Source organism: Populus trichocarpa, chromosome 12 (assembly GCF_000002775.5).
Source record: "Populus trichocarpa isolate Nisqually-1 chromosome 12, P.trichocarpa_v4.1, whole genome shotgun sequence".
NCBI lineage: Eukaryota > Viridiplantae > Streptophyta > Magnoliopsida > Malpighiales > Salicaceae > Populus > Populus trichocarpa.
The window spans coordinates 368,886-386,459 of record NC_037296.2 but is presented as its reverse complement, the minus strand read 5'-3'; the positions used below and the strand labels follow the sequence as shown (position 1 = coordinate 386,459).

General features: G+C 32.2%; 2 protein-coding genes and 1 long non-coding RNA gene across 3 annotated transcripts in view; 1 reads left to right on the top strand and 2 right to left on the bottom strand.

Moving 5' to 3' along the window:
- Positions 1-8,861, bottom strand: part of LOC18108732 (receptor-like protein 9DC3) — a 28,958-nt gene extending 20,097 nt beyond the window's left edge. Inside the window, exon 1 of the mRNA XM_052445969.1 lies at positions 7,669-8,861. Coding sequence (XP_052301929.1) covers positions 7,669-8,846 — 1,178 coding nt within the window. The 5' untranslated portion in view covers positions 8,847-8,861. The remainder of the gene's footprint in view (positions 1-7,668) is intronic.
- Positions 1,983-5,394, top strand: LOC127904096 (uncharacterized). The gene is made up of 3 exons (XR_008056966.1): positions 1,983-3,429; positions 4,031-4,626; positions 5,015-5,394. It is a non-coding gene; the product is annotated as an uncharacterized LOC127904096 (long non-coding RNA).
- LOC127904090 (receptor-like protein 9DC3) lies at positions 5,587-7,661 on the bottom strand. The gene is made up of 2 exons (XM_052445973.1): positions 5,942-7,661; positions 5,587-5,834 (listed from the first exon to the last, which is right to left on the bottom strand). The coding sequence occupies exon 1, from the start codon at positions 7,059-7,061 to the stop codon at positions 5,964-5,966; it is 1,098 nt and encodes a 365-aa protein (XP_052301933.1). The 5' UTR covers positions 7,062-7,661; the 3' UTR covers positions 5,587-5,834; positions 5,942-5,963.
- Positions 8,862-17,574: the final 8,713 nt, after the last annotated feature.

The window sequence follows — 17,574 nt, the reverse complement described above, 5'->3', positions numbered from 1 at the left end:
TAACGCCTATGTCGACTGGACAAAATAGGTACTTCCTCACTTTTATTGATGATTTTAGTAGAAAGACGTGGATATACTTTCTGAAGAGGAAGTCAGAAGTATTCAATTGTTTTAAAGATTTTAAAGCAATTGTGGAAAAGCAAAGTGGCTATAAGATCAGAACAGTGAGATCTGATCAAGGTGGAGAATATACAGCAAATGACTTTGAAGTCTATTGTACACAACAAGGCATCAGACATCAGACAACACCAGCTTATACACCACAGCTGAATGGTGTAGCTGAAAGGAAGAATCGCACGATTCTTGACATGGCAAGAAGTCTGCTCAAAGCAAAGAAGTTGCCCAAGCAATACTGGGCTGAAGCTGTATCATGTGCAGTGTATCTACTGAATCGCTGCCCAACCAGAAGTTTGCAAGCTGTCACTCCAGAAGAAGCATGGAGTGGTCACAAACCAAGTGTTACTCATCTACGAGTCTTTGGTTGTGTGGCATATGCAAAGATCCCAGATGCAAGAAGGAGAAAACTCGATGATAAAAGCGAGAGATGCATCTTTGTGGGATATGGTGATACAAGCTGTATAATCCCATCACGAAGAAGGTAATTATGAGTAGAGATGTTATATTTGAAGAAGATAAATCTTGGCAATGGACTGATAATAAAGAAGCAGTCAAATGGATCAACATTGATTTGATCCTTGAAGGTGAAGAAGTACCAACAGTACTTGTCGAAGAACCGATTGTGCCAGCAGCTGAACCACAAAGTCCGGTGATTATACCAGCAGCTGAACCACAAAGTCCGATACACAGATTCCCTGTATTCAACAGGAGGAACACACCAGGAGCATCATCATCAACACCAGCAGCAGCATCCTCGTCAGAAGGACCAAAAAGGATGAGAAATCTTGACGAGTTGTACGATGCCACGCAAGTCATCGAAGATACAACTCTATTTTGTTTCTTTGCAGATAATGACCCACTTAGCTTCAACAAAGCTATCACAGAAGAGAAGATAGAAGCAATGGATGAAGAAATGCATGCCATTGAGAAGAATGATACCTGGAAGCTGACTTATCCACCAGAAAGCAAGAAAGCAATAGGTGTCAAATGGGTCTATAAGACAAAGAAGAATGCAAAAGAAAAAGTGCAAAAATACAAAGCCATTGAAGAGGGAAACATTTATCAGAATGAAGTTCATGCTTGGCATGACATCCCTCGATTGAGTTTAAAGGGGAGATTTGTTGTATTAAACTCAATCAATCTAGAAGGTCAAGGAAGGCAACCACCGGCCAGCCAGCCACCAGCTGTGACCGACCAGCCGCCAGCCGCCAGCCACCAGCCGCAGCCGCCAGCCGCCTTCACACCATTGGTCGCCAGCCGCCTTCACACCATTGGCCGCCAGCCGCCTTCACACTTGAAGGTTGAATTTTCTTGTTTTGAATTCGTGTATAAATAGCAAGCTGAGCTTATGCTATTATGTGTGGAGAGAGTAGAGAGAAACACTAGAGAGAAAGAGAGAGGGCGTGTATTGTTAAGCTTTTGTGTTAATTGTTTGTAAGCTTTTGTTCTTGAAATAAAACAGTGTGTTTTATCCCCTCCGAGTGTTTCAAAGCCACCACCAGTGGTTTCTCCCACCAATAAAAGCTTGGATTTATTTTTTTGCATTTTTTTTTGTGTTTTTTTTTTGGAGGTCTAGGAGGATTCTGTGAATCTTGGTTATAATGGAATATAGGGTTTGTTTTGGTTTATTGTTTTCTGGAGGATTTTGTGAATGTTGGTTATATGGTCAGATAATGGAACGAAGAATTTTGTGAATTTGGATCATAAGGTTAGTTAATGGCATATAGGCTTTGTTTTTGTTACGTGCTATTGGTTTTATTACATGCTTGAAATGTCATTTATCTACAAAATTTTGGGTTTTGTGTGTTATAGTGGGGTTGGGGTTGATATTGCAATGAGGGATGTGGGTGGCTTATTGTACGGAATATGGATTGGGGGGATTTGGTTGTTTTAGTGTAGACAGGTAATTTAAAAGTTTTTGGAACGTGGGGGAGTGACTTCTTGTGCTGAATAGGGAGTGTTTAAGTTTCTAGTTCTGTTGGGATGAATGAAGTTGTTTTGTGTTGGTGGAAACTAAGTTCATTTCTGATTGAGTTGTATATTAAGCTTTTGTACTGGAGCGCTAGAGTTTATGCCTCTGGGTTGATGTTATAGCATGCTTGAATTGTCATTTATTTGCAAAAAGTTTGAATTTTGTGTGATAATGGGATGAGGACTATGAGGTTAATACTGCAATGAGGGATGTGTGTGGTTTAGTGGGTTATTATAGGGAACAGTGATTGGGGAATCCGTGTGTTTTGGTGAAGATAGGTGCTTCAATCAGTTTTTGGGATGTTGAGGAGTGATTGCTCATGCCGAATGGGATATGATTAAATTTCAAGTTTTGTTGGATGGATGGAATTGTTTTGGGATGGTGGAAACTGGAGGCCAAGTTCATTTTTGATATATTGGAACTTTTGTACTGTTGTGTTGACCTCTGGGTTGGTGTTATAGTATTGTTGTCATTGTTTTTACAACCATAGACAATTATAATATTTTCTGGTGTCTTCAAACATGCCATTTGTTTTCTAGGCTGTCCATACTTTGTTGGCTGCTACCATGCAATAAATATCAGAGTTTCTAATGTCAACTAAATACATGAAAATATCCATCATACGGAGTAGATTTGAGTCTCTGCTATATCATAAACTAATGGCACATGATTAGTTACAGTTATGCGAGTCCACCTTTTTTGTTTGAAAATGAGACTATGTGAATGCTGATGGCTGCTATGTTCGGTAATAGACTTTTGCGTGACTGACTGGGACAGGTTCATAATTGGAAGAAATTAAATTTGAAGACTAGGCCTTGAACCAATATGATGGCTATATATATATATTAGTTCTTTCTATACCCGATGAAATTTGGATTTGAAAACCAACTTTTCAATTATGAAACCTTCTGATTGCGATTACTTTGTGGAAGATTTAAACTGCTTTGTAACAATCAAGCCTATCTTCTAAACACTATCCAATGTGGCCATGTTCTCATGTTGAAAATGTAATTGATTGGAATAGAGGCTTTAGAATTTATGGTCGGTTTAATGGTTTATCAATATGCTGCAATTGTGTATTTTTATTTTTGAGTCAATTGGAGGATTGGAATCTATCAAGCAAGCTTTGTATGAATTGGTGATTCTTCCTCTACGAAAACCTGAGCTCTTCTCACATGGGAAACTTCTTGGTCCATAAAAGGGGGTTTTGTTATATGGACCTCTAGGCACCGGGAAGACCATGCTTGCGAAAGCTATTGTCAGAGAGTCTGGAGTTATTTTTATAAATATGAGGATCTCCAATCTGATGAGCAAGTGGTTCGATGATGCACAAAAGCTCGGTGAGTATAGATTGAACAATGATGATTTAAAATGATTGCTTTGTTATTCTAAAACTTGCTGTCACCCACTGATTATGTTGAGTGAATTTAGTTTCACTCTAATAATGGAAGCAAGGAAGTACTTTGTGAACATTCTTAACTAAGATTGAACATTCCTAACTTGTCCTTATTGAAGATCTGTATTAGCAGCAAGATTTTTTTGGATGCTCTATTAACTTTAAAAAATTGGGCACTGTAGCTTGCTTATCTAATGGATCTTACTCTGATGAATGAGATTGCGAAATGATCAAAATATTGGTATTTTTGTTGCTGTCTGGTATTTCTATATATCTTGCATCAGGGATATAACCAAAGTAACTGAATGGCATACATTCTTGCAATTGTGAAAGTGATCATTACTGTATTTTGCAACTACGTCTTTGTGTTGAAACCATCCCTCATTACATTCTTTTCTGCATCTAAATCCATGCAAGTCTTGTTGGTTCTGTGCTGATTAGAAATAGACTTCGAAGTAATTAACTAAATTTGAGTAGTTGCTTTTTCGCTCCTATCGAAGCTTTCATAATCTGATTACTGTTGATTCTCTTCTATGCTGTTGCAGTGCTGTTGTTTTTAGCCTGGCTTATAAACTCCAGCCTGCTTTTATATTAATTGACGAGGTTGACAGTTTTCTGGGGCAGCGTCGTACTACAGACCATGAGGCATTAACCAATATGAAGACTAAGTTCATGGCATTATGGAATGGGTTTACTATAGATCGTTTGTTCTTACTCTTGAAACAAGTCCTATATTTGTGCAGTCTTTTTATACAGTGACTTGCTAGAATGTGTTTTATGTAAGATTTGTGAAAGTGATTTATTCATGGGCCTGGCCTGGGTGGACTCAGTGATAATATTCTTACAGAGAATGCACAAGAGATGGTACTTGCTGGAACCAGCCGACCTTGAGAACTCGATGAAGCAATCCTTCAGCATCTTCCTCAGCCTTTGAAATTGGGATACCTAATCAAAGAGAGAGGGCTGAGATCCTGAAGGTCGTTTTGAAAAGGGGAGAAAATCGAAAGCAAAATTGACTTTGACTACATAGCAAGTTTGTGTGAGAGCTATACTAGTTCAGATTTTCTTGAACCTTGCAAAGTAGCTTATTTTCCTATTAGGGACTTATTGGATAAGGAGAACAAGGGAAACAAAATCTAGAGTAAGTATATATTTATCATCGTGTTGTTCCATGCTTCCATCAGTTATTTTATAACATATTGAACAATATAATTCTCACCTATGATTTGTTATAATCGCAGCTAATTCTTCAAGGCATTTTTATTGATTTGTAATATTTGCATAGAAATCCCATGCATGCCTGAAGGTGTCATGGAAAAGTTTTGGTAATTGTTGCCTGTTGTGCTCTATCCAAAACCAATGACTTCCATTGCAATGGATAGAAGACTGTATGGTTCCTCATGAGAAGTAGAAGAAAGTAAACAAAGTGTTGTTATGAACTACAAGGGATAGCTATTGGTGTTAAAAAATATTAACTGGAGGATTTTTTTAACCCTTTATTGAGTTTCTTCATTGGGATTCTTTCTCAGGCACCAAGGCCATTGTCCCAGTCAGACTTGCAGAGAGTTCTTGGCACATCAACTAAGACCAGGGTTGCTGCAAATGAGTACAGTAGTTCAAGCTCACATTCACCTAGGTGGCCAGGTAGTCAGATGACTACCAGGTTCAAGCCATAACTAATAAGCTCTCTACACTCATAGTATCTCAAATTTTGAATCTTCAGTCGGATAATCAGGACCCTTGAAATATTCATTTGTTTTTTCTTAATATCAGGCCAAGACAAATTGTATTTTAAATTATTTTAATGTTTTTCCTATTCTGAAATGCTCTAAGTAGAATATGTTGTTTTTAGGCAACTCAGAATTGCAGATTTGCTGTAGCATAGAGCTCTTAACGTGGTATTAATATCTATCTTGCTTTTCTTTTGCTTTAGATATAAACTTGCCAATCACCGATGTTGACTGATTTTATTGATGATTTTGTCTGTGTCAGAGTTGTGGAACATTGTTTGTCCATGTTGATATGGGTTTCTTACACTTTTTAATAGTCATTTATGACTTACAAGTTATAGAATTACTCTATTTTGCTTGCAAATATTGCTGCTGTTGTGAGAACAGAATTGCTTTAATTCTTATAAAATTTAAAATACTCCAAGAAAGGAAATGAACACATAAAAAAGGACCTAAAACATAAATGATTTTATAGTTTACACAAACTATTGCTTGCATACTATGAAGTAACACCCAATTAACCTTGATGAAAAAAAAAGAAAGTAAAGGGAATCCAGTACTATGAATCTGCCACCCTAGTGTTGTTTCCGTGTCAAATCAACATGATATCTTGTTTGTACTGCAAAATTAGAATGGTAACACTGATCAAATAAATTGTAGAGAAAAGATAGCCTAACAAGAACTGTGAATATAAAATTTGAAAACTCAAATGCTTGCAAAACTTACTTGAAAATATCAATTGCATTATTTAGTTTCTTCTAGCACCATATCTGCCAGCATTCTTCTTTGTTTTTTTGCTCTGGAGATTCCATTTATCTTCAACCATCCTAAGAAACCATGAAGGCTTTTTTGTTCTAAACACAACGTATCCCGTTGCTACTCCAAACACAAACCCGCATCCATACCCCACTGTCACAGCTTTCCATCCAAATCCTTCTCCAAACAATGTTGAATCATCTCCTTCATCAAAGCTTGATGGCGGTAATGATCGTGCCTCATCACCGTAACATTTTTTTAGTACTTGAGATCCACATAAACCCAAGTTTCCTTCAAATGAGCTTGCATCAAAGGTGTTGAACTGCTCTCCACTTGGTATGGGCCCCTCGAGTTGGTTATGTGAAAGGTTTAGGATTGCAAGAAATGTTAGACCCCCCAGCTGCGTTGGGATCCTTCCGGTAAGCAAATTTGAAGATAGATCTAATGATTCCAAATTGATCAAAATTCCTAATGATGATTGGATATGACCTGTAAGGGAATTATGAGAGAGGTTGAGTTGTTGAAGTGCTATAAGCTTTCCGATCATCTTTGGAATCTCTCCGGTAAAATTATTACTTGACAAATCTAGTACTCTGATGGTACTTTGGATTTTTGAAAACTCAAATTCTACACCTTTCCATGTCATTTTTATGGAATAGACATAGCTAGTGTAATTTGTTGCATTAAGGTAAATCATGCTTTGATCCGAGACCATCATTGCTTCAAGATTATTGAAATACCTTGTTGGCAATGGCCCACTAAAATTGTTGTACGAGACGTCAAAAATTTGTAATTTAGAGAAGGAATTATATGCATTCGGACCCTTCACAAAACCTTGGAGTTTATTGGATTTTAGAATTAGAATTTGGAGCTTTGGAAGCGTTTCTAGAAAGTTGGGAAATGCATCCTCAATCTTATTGTTGCCAAGATCAAGAACTTCCAACTTTGTGCAGTTGATGATAGACGGTGATATTTTCCCTTCTAATTCATTTCCACTGAGGTTGAGATATTCCAAGCTATTATCCTTTGAAAATGTTGAAGGGATAGTGCCTTGAAGATTGTTCATGCCTAGATGCAATACTGAGAGCATGTTGTTGAAGTTCCCCAAACATAATGGTATAGAACCACTCAAGCTGTTGTTGGACAAGTCCAGGACCAGAAGGGATTTCAGCTTGCAAATAGAAGTAGAAATCTCACCTGTCAATTTACTATTGGACGCAAGAATAATTACGGTCAAGTTCTCTTGTTTGAAAATCGAACTTGGGATTGTACCATGCAAGTGGTTATTGCTCAAATCAAGGAATCTCAATGAATTGTGTTGGAGTTCACTTATATTACCTATGAGATTATTGTTATGAAGGTCAAGATAATATAAAGAAGGAAGAGCAAACAAAAAGGATGGTATTGTTCCATTGAACAAATTATCAGATAAAAATAGATATTTTAGATTTGAAAGAGTATTTAATTGAGAATGGAAAGGGCCTACTAGTTGATTATTGGATAAATCTAAATTTGAAAGATTAACTAGGCTACCCAAAAAATCTGGAACTTGACCCCTAAATTTATTGGAATAGAGATACAAGGAACGAAGCTGTAGAAGGTATCCAAGTGATGATGGGATCTCACCTGTAAAATTGTTACTTGAGAGGTCTAAAAGGGTGAGCTGTGTGAGATTACCCAGCAGGGTTAGATCTGACCTTATAATGTTACAATTACGAAGAGACATATATTCTAATGACTTTAGATTACTGATTAAGTCGTTTTCTAAATAAACTGAAATTCTTGTATTAGAAAGACGCAACAGAGAGAGGACATTACTCAAATTGGACGAAGGAAAAGAGCCAGTGAGGCCTTTGTTGTATGACAGATCCAGTGATTCAAGGTTTGGGAGGAGAAAGATGTTACCCGGGAACTTCCCCTGCAATCCACAACCACTGAGGGAAAGATATGACAAAGAAGAGGACAGATTCTTCAAGGAATTAGGTGCAACCAGAGACATATTTACATAATCCAAAGCGAGATGTCTTAGCTTGGTTAGGTTTTGAACAATCTTGTCAAAAGAAATCGGTTCTAGACTTAGATAGAAGTTTATAGAGAGATCCAAGTATTTGAGGTGCTTAAATCTTCCCATTGAGGATGGGAGTTTTCCTTCCAATCCACAGCCAAAGAGTTTGAGTAATGACAGAGAAGCAGAGAGATTCATCAAGGAACTAGGTACAACCAGTGACATGTTTACATTACTCAAATCGAGTTCTCTAAGCTTGGTTAGGCTTCGAACAAGCTTGTCAAAACAAATTGGTTCTAGACTTAGGTCGTAGTTTCTAGAGAGATCAAGTGAAACCAATTTGGAGAGATGAGAGATTTCCGACGGAACTTGACCTGCAAAGATTGAGTAATTTAGGTTAAGATGTGTCAGGTTGGAGAACTGGCCAAATCGAGAAGAAATATGGGAGAAGTTGAAATGATTGTCAGAGAGGTCGAGCTTTTGAAGATGATGCAGGGAGAAGAGGGTGCTATTGGAATGGAGGGTGCCGTAAAGCATGCTGCAAGAGAGGTCCAGTACAGTGACATGCCCGGTTTTCAGGTCACAAGTGATCCCATCCCACAAGCAGCAGTCTATACCCTCTTTCCACGACTCTGTCTTGGGATGCTGGCAAAGCACTGAAGCAGAGCTATTAATGGAAAAGGATTCTTTGAATCGGAGCAAAGAAAGACTTTGGTCAAGAGCACAGAAATCAGATGAAGAAATTGTTGAATGGAAATGGAAGAGAAACAGAAAGAAAGAGAGAGATGAAATAGGTGAAAACCCCATGTTTGGCTGGCCTTTACAGGATTCAGAGTATATTTGGGAGAGATGAGGAATGAAGAAAGACATTGTTAGCAGTATTTATAGACAAAGTAATCTTAGATTGTATACAGACTGACATAGGATGTGTAAAACATGTAAAGACGAAATCAAATCTCAAGAAACAACAAGAGTGAGTGAGTGAGTGAGTGTTGGAAACGCGGCAATATTAATTAATTAATGGAAACGCGGCAAAGTATATTAAACAAGATTCCTTGTTGACTTCAAATTGTGCAAACTGAATTGTTGTTTCTTGGCAAAGTAATAATTACGCAAAGCAATGACTTTGCACTAAATATCTCGATTCTCCTGACCCTAAAGTATAACAGTTTAAAAATCGTGAAAGCTTAATTTGAATGTTTCAGAGATGTTTTTCAATGAAATTTATGCTAAGATTGCTTTGCCCACTAAAATATAATTTCCAAGAAATTCGGAAGAAAATTGTGTATGGTTGTGCAAAGTGCTTTTTACTCGGAAATACATTAAAATAATATTTTTTTTATTTTTTAAAAATTATTTTTGATATTAAAGCATTAAAATGATCTGAAAACATAAAAAAATATATATTAATTTAAAACAAAAAAAAATAAAAAAATTTTAAAAATACTTTTAAAATACAAAATAAACATTACCTTAAAAGTCATCCTCACCTTCTTCTATCCATTCCAATCCAATCCAGTCAACACGTTCTGGCAATAGCTTTATTGAACAAAATTTGCTTCCTCTAATGTAATTAATTTAATTTAATTAAAAAATAAAATTTATTTTTAAAAAGCTAGATTCAACAAAGATTAAAATTAAAAAATCCAAGTTAATCTTTGTTACTTTCAAAACCACTAAAAAATCCTATAGAAAATAAATACAAAAAAATAACAAAATATCGGTGGATAAAACTAAAAAAATAAACTTAAAAAAATCATTATTAATTTCCTAAACAGATTATATAGTGTTTTAGGGGTTGCTAATATTTCTTAAATTAATTAATATTTGATAAATTTTAAATTGCAAAAGCTATAACAGTGCCAAACAAATATTTTATTGACAGAAAAGGAACGCGATAATATTGATTTCCTAAAAAGATTAAATAATAACTGTTTTAGATTGTGTTGGTGTCAAAAATAAATCTTAAAACATTGTGACATAATTGATTTAGGTTTTGTTATACATGGATTCATACTTCTGTCTTGTAATTGATTCTAAGATTCCTCGACGTTTGAATTGGAGCCGAGAAGGATCGATGATATTAAATTGTTGGATAGAAGTGCAAGGGAAACATAATGGAAATGAGAAATTGAGTGAGGGATAATGAATAAAAAATAAAGTAGTTCGTAGACTTAGCTTTCTTGACTCAAAACTCAGCAAGACCACAAATTATATGTATGCAAAATAATGCAGCCCTAATGACTTTGCCTATTATATCTATATTTTCATGGTCCAAAAGTCTTCATTGACTAGGATTGGGAACACCACTGTATTGATTGACATCATAGTTAATTGGTGTTTCTTATCATGAAGAAAATTAATTAATCATATTAAAAATAATTATATATATAGTCATTTGACAAGTGTTGATTAATTAATCAAATAATCGAGAATATATAATTAAGTCATAAATACAATTAAAATTATAGAGGAACAAAATATTAAGATTTTAGAAGAAAGAGTGAATTAAAAGAGAAGAATTAAATGCCAATAACAGTTCAATCCTTGGAACTAGGAGAGGATAATGCATTAATTGAGATTAAGCCTCGTCCTTGGATGCAAAACCCGTATTGGTCTGGTGTGTTTAGAGAAATTCAGACCGATAATGAATCTAATAAAATTAGAATTTGAAGATATAATTTACAAAAGGGTCTAAAACAAGAACTCTAATCATATTTTATTACTAATAAGTTACTCTTACATTGTTTAAAAAGGATTACAATCCTTTTTTTAGAATCTATTAGCAAAACTTGAGTGTTATCCAGCTATCAGTAAGGAAAAATAGTATTGTTGTTAATTAATATTGTTGGAAATTAATATTGTTGTTAATTATAATATGAATTATATAAAAATTATAATTTATGTTGTTTTCTAATTTTTTTTTATCCTAAAAAAAGAAACAAAATTTTTGAAAAAAAATAAAAATAATATATCAGTAAGGAAAAAATACGAATGCTCAAAAAATAGCAATCACTATTTAGAGAACGTAAGGTTCCTATCAACTTTCCTTGTTGACTCAAAAGGGTGCAAAATCATGCCCCCACTAATTACACCAAGCACTAATGACTTTGCACTTATATATCGTTTTTCATGACCCAAAAAAGAGTACTGAGTGTTGGAAACACGGCAATATTAATTAATTTCTGAAATTATTTAAATAAAAAAAACAGAAAAAGACAATTCATAAAACTAAAAAAAAATTATTAGAAAAAAATCTAAAAAATATATTAGTGAAAAAAAATATCAAATGCCAACAAAAAATAAAAATAGCCATCACTATTTACAGAAAGTGAGGTTCCTATCAACTTTCCTAGTTGATTCAAAATTGTGCAAAATCATGCCCCCACTAGTAATTGTTGCTAGATTAAACGTGTTTGGAAATATGATTGTAGTTGTTTTTTAAAGTATTTTTTATTTAGAAAAATATATTAATAATATTTTTTTATTTTTTAAAAATTATTTTTAAAATCAGTACATCAAAATAATTTTAAAAATAAAAAATATATTAATTTAAAATAAAAAAAATTTAATTTTTTTTAAAAATATTTTTAAAACAAAGTGTCAAAAAGACTCCAAAGACATGCAAGGCAAAGTAAAAATGACTATGCACTTGTATATCGTTTTTCACGACCGAAAAAAGAGTACTGAGCGTTGGAAACACGGCAATACTAATTAATTTCCGAAATTAACAAAGTCTATGTGAGTGATGTGCAGCAAGTCAATGTGCTCATTCGAACTTCCTTTGTAGCTTGTTTTGTGGTACCTATATTTTTTATATTATCACATTAAAATAATGTAAAAACAAGTTAGAAACATGACAATATTTATTTTTTTATTAAAAATAAATTTAAAAAAATAAAAAAATATATTTTTTAATTATCCAAAAGTTCCTAGCTATCAACCTTCCTTGTGTACTTGGTTGGTAATGTGTATCAGCCCAAAAAGTCTTTCTCAGCGTCAACAAGGAAAACCAATCTTCATTTTCTCAGAAAGTATGGAACTGAGGGTTGAGTTATTCATTTGCAAATATCTCCACGCAAGGAGAGCTCCCTTTGCTGATTACTAAACAAGAGTATAATATGTAAAAACTTGATTAAAAGGATGTATAAACATGCTAGGAACACGATAATATTGATTTCTTGTTAAAAATAAATTTTATAAAATAAAAAAATATAAAATATTATTTTAATATATTTTCAAACAAAAAATATTTTGAAAAATAACCTCCACCACACTAATATACTAATATGCTCTAAGAATAGAAACTAGACAATATTGATTTCCTAAATGAATTAAATAGTGTTTTAGGGGTTGCTAATTTTTCTTAAATTAACTATTCCTTTTAGTATTAAAAGTAATTAAATAGTTATTTGACAAATTTTAATCATGCTTAATTCAATAATATTTTTTAAAACAAAATACTTTTCTTACTTATCAATCTTTCAATTTATATACTTTGATTTTTCTTTTATCTATTTTAAATAAAAAAATAATTTAACAATGAGATTACGTAAATAAATAGTTAAAAAAATATATACACAATAAAAATAAAGATTGTAAACCCTTTACCTATATGGTTCAGGAAGTATTTATAACCCCTGAACCTCATTATTATAATGGAGTTGAGGGGCAAGAAATACATTTCTTTCTTATAGCATTAATAAAAAGTATATATCTTTTACAAAATATTAAGTGATGAACAAATATTTCTTACACAAAATTAATAAGGGATAAATATCCATTTGAGAACTTAAAATTAAAAATGAGTGGAGGCTAGTTTTTTAATTATTTGTTTTAGCTGTGTTACTTCATCCTTTATTTTAATGTGTCAAAAAACATAAAATCTCCAATAATTGAACTTTAGTTTTCGTATAATGACCGGCTGCAATTTGGTTAAAGAAAACAGCCTTTTCCTCGACGTTTGAATTGGAGCAGCGAAAGACTTCGTTCATGAGCTCATAATTGAGTTGAAGAGGAGAAAGTTGAAGAGAAGGATCGATGATATTAAAAATTGTTGGATAGAAGTGCAAGGGAAACATAATGGAAATGAGAAATTGAGTGAGGGATAATGAATAAAAAATAAAGTAGTTCGTAGACTTAGCTTTCTTGACTCAAAACTCAGCAAGACCACAGATTATATGTATGCAAAATAATGCAAAATAATGACTTTGCCTATTTATATCTATATTTTCATGGTCCAAAAGTCTTCATTGACTTGCATCATATATAGTTAAATGGTGTTTCTTATTATGAAGAAAATTAATTAATCATATTAAAAATAATTTTATATATATATATAGTCATTTGACCAAGTGTTGATTAATTAATCAAATAATCGAGAATAATTAAGTCATAAATACAATTAAAATTATAGAGATTAAATGTATAGTTTGCAAAACTACGTACTAGCTAGGATTAAGTTATAATGAACTCAAATAAAAAAGAAATTTATGCAAAGGCTCTGGTCCCCTAGCTAGGTTTCAAGGATGAAGAAGTGCTTCTTAGGACCCGTTGATAGAAAACTGTATAAAAGTGATTACAATTACAGAGAAACAAAATATTAAGATTTTAGAAGAAATTAAGAGTGAATTAAAAGAGAAGAAGGAGGAGTGAGAAATGGTGGATTGGTATTTTAGAAGAATTAAATGCCAATAACTGTTCAATCCTTGGAACTAAGTGAGGATATTGCATTAATCGAGATTAAGTCTGAGAATGGTTTTACAGTCTCCAACTTAGTGAACTTCCTTGTCCGTTTATATCTATTTACCCCTATCATTTCGAAATTTGTTCTATGTTTCTAGACCTTGATGGGGTGCATATAATAAAGAAGAAATTTTACTTTCTTTTCAATTTTTTTATTTTCTAAACTTAAAAGCCTTATGTTGTGGAAAACCTTGATGGGGTGTCCATTTTCGGGCCTTTGCCTGATAGAACATGATCAACAAATACAATGATCTATTTGGCTTTCCTAATTACTTGGCGTTTGCTGGTTGGCTACCTCTTAGTTTTGGAAGTGTTTGAAATTATATTCGTGTTGTTTTTAAAATTATTTTTTATGTATAAATATATTAAAATAATATTTTTAATTTTTAAAAAATTATTTTTGATATCAGTATATTAAAATAATATAAAAAAATAAAAAATTTAATTTAAAATAAAAAAATAAAAAATAATTTAAATCTTTTTGAAAAGACTTTTGAAAAGGATAGCAGGGCTATTTTTGCCTATCGAAGCAATCATGTATATATATCCATATAAATCTTTTCCAAAAGATGCAGACACTAACAATCTTTCAGTACCAAATTTCAAAAACAAGAGTGAGAGAGTGTTGGAAACGCGGCAATATTAATTAATTTATGGAAAACATGTATATATATAGACAACGAAGTTAGAGAATCAAATTTTCAGATAAAGCCTTAATTAATGAAGTTAAGTTAGATCTTCTCCGATGTGCCTTTAATTTAATCGGAGCAAAGAAAGACTAATCAAACATGGACTAGATATCATGCTCAACTCTATTAATAATTTCCTGAACCGAAACTTCTCTTAGTATTGTTAGTATATGTTTGATCTTTATCACTGGGAGAAGCATTAAACAAGTTTCCTTAGCTGGCTGACGGACCAAATTTCAAATACAAGACCATCAACTCATCAAGTAGCTAGGTCCCTTCGTTGACTAAAACAAGCTAGGGTGAGTCAGTGTTGGAAACGCGGCAATATTAATTAATTAATGGAAATTATATATATATAAAGAAAATGAAGTTATAGAATCAATTCTTCAGATAAAACCTTAATTAATGAAATTAAGTTACATCTTCTCCAAGGTGTAGCTACCGATTGAATTTTTTTTCGGGTGTGTTTGAAAATGCGGTGCAAACTATATTTTTTAAAATTTTATTTTTGCTTAAAATAATTTTTTTAATGTTTTTAAATCGTTTTAGCGTGTGATATTTAAAATAATTTTTCTAAAATAAAATAATTTTATTTTAATATATTTTTAAATAAAAATCACTTTGAACCATTATTATTACTAGAATTTCATAAACACCTGAATGTGCCTTTTCCTCAACTTTTGAGTCCGAGCAATGAAGGACTAATTTTTTCATGAGCACATAATTGAGAGTTGAAATTGTTAGTCGTTAGTATTAAAAATGCAACAAAAACATAATGAATAATACCTCATGTTTTTTTTTCAGGACTTAAAAATAAAAATTCAAAATAAGTCCCAAATAGCATCTGTAATTTGTGAAAATATTCTAGTTTTTTAATTATTATTTTAACTGTATTACTTTACCATTTATTTAACTTTGTTAAAAAACTAAAAAAGCTCCAATAATTGAACTTTAGTTTTCGTATAATGACCGGCTGTAATTTGGTCAAAAGAATATTTAAAGAAAACAGCCTTTTCCTCGACGTTTGAATTGGAGCCGAGAAGGACCGATGATTAAATTAATGTATTGAAGTGCAAGGGAAACAAAATGGAAATGAGAAATTGAGTGAGGGATAATGAATAAAAAATAAAGTAGTTTGTACAACTATTTGTTTTTGTATTTTAAAAATGTTTTTGAAAAAATTAATTTTTTTTATTTTTTTCTTTACTTCAAATTAATATTTTTTTGGTGTTTTTAAATTATTTTGATGAACTAATGTTAAAAATAATTTTTAAAAAATAAAAAATATTATTTTAATATATTTTTTTTAATAAAAAACACTTTAAAAAACAATCACAACTGTACTCCTAAACCCACTATTAGCTTTCTTGACTCAAAATTCAGCAAGACCACAAATTTATATATATATATATATATATATATATATATATATATATATATATAAAATAATGCAGCACTAATGACTTTGCCTATTATATCTATATTTTCATGATCCAAAAGTCTTCATTGACGAGACTAGGAATGGGAACACCACAGTATTGATTTGCATCATAGTTAATTGGTGTTTCTTATCATGAAGAAAATTAATTAATCATATAAATAATAATTATATATATAGTCATTTGACAAGTGTTGATTAATTAATCAAATGATCGAGAATATATAATTAAGTCACAAATACAATTAAAATTATAGAGATTAAATGTCATAACCATTTTACTTTTCTCATCGTGGCAGGCAAGAACAGAAAGTAGCCAAACAGCCAAGTTACAAAAAAACATCGTGGTAGGTTGCGACTGGCCAAGAGATGAGAAAACGGGAGAGGAGAGACGACATGGAATAGAACCCTAAACTCTCCATGTAGCTAATAACATGAACCAAAAGTCTTCATTGACGAGACTAAGTATAAGAACACGACAGTACTATTTGATTTCCTAACTGTTGAGTCCTAAATGGAATCAAGGGAGCATGATTGATGCATTAAACATTGAAAGGGGAATTATTCCTTTTCAGACATCAATTTTATCTTTCTCATTTTTATTACTATGGAGAATTTTGCCTGGAATTGTTTTTCATGCGATTGTTCATTCTAAAATGCAAAACTAAGAGTCTGTCGCTGAAGTTTCCTAAACATGCATGGTGGTGTAGAACCGCTCAAACTATTATTTTACAAGTTAGACTTGAAGGAATTTCAGCTTGCAAATTAAAGAAAATATTTAGTGAAAGTTCAATCTGAGGATGATCTCTGAGGATGCAAAACATTGTGATATGAGGAGTAGAGTTCATTTCATCAAATTATAAAGAATGGTGAAAATAATTGATTTAGGTTTTGTTATACATGGATTTATTTATACTCCTGTCTTGTAATTGATTCTAACGTCGCACCTGCTTCCTCTATAAAACAGCTTGATGTTGATATGGTAAAGATATTGCCTTTTATTTTATGCTTATATTTTCTGCAATGGTTTTACAGTCTCCAACTTACTGAACTTCCTTGTCCGTTTATATATCTGATTTGCCTCTATGATTTCGAGATTTGTTCTATGTTTCTAGAGGCATTTCATAAAAGAAGAAATTTTACTTTCTTTTCAATTTTTTTATTTTCTAAACTTAAAAGCCTTATGTTGTGGAAAACCTTGATGGGGTGTCCATTTTCGGGCCTTTGCCTGATAGAACATGATCAACAAATACAATGATCTATTTGGCTTTCCTAATTAGTTGGCGTTTGCTGGTTGGCTACCTCTTTGTGTAAAGGTGTTTTTGGAATTGTGGTTGCAGTTATATTTTAAAATGTGTTTTACTCGGAAATGTATTAAAATAATATTTTTTTATTTTAAAAAAATTATTTTTAATATCAGCATATTAAAATGATCTGAAAACACAAAATATTAATTTAAAATTAAAAAAAAACAAAAAAATTAATTTTTTTTAAAATATTTTTAAAATACAAAAATAAACAGAATATCAAGACTATTTTTGCCTCTGGAAGCAATCATAGGTTAGATACATCCATTTATTGATAGATCTTTTCCAAAAGATGCAGACGCTAACAATCTTTCAGTACCAAATTCCAAATACAAGAGTGAGTGAGTGTTGGAAACGCGGCAATATTAATTAATTTATGGAAAACATGGATATATATAGACTATGAAGTTAGAGAATCA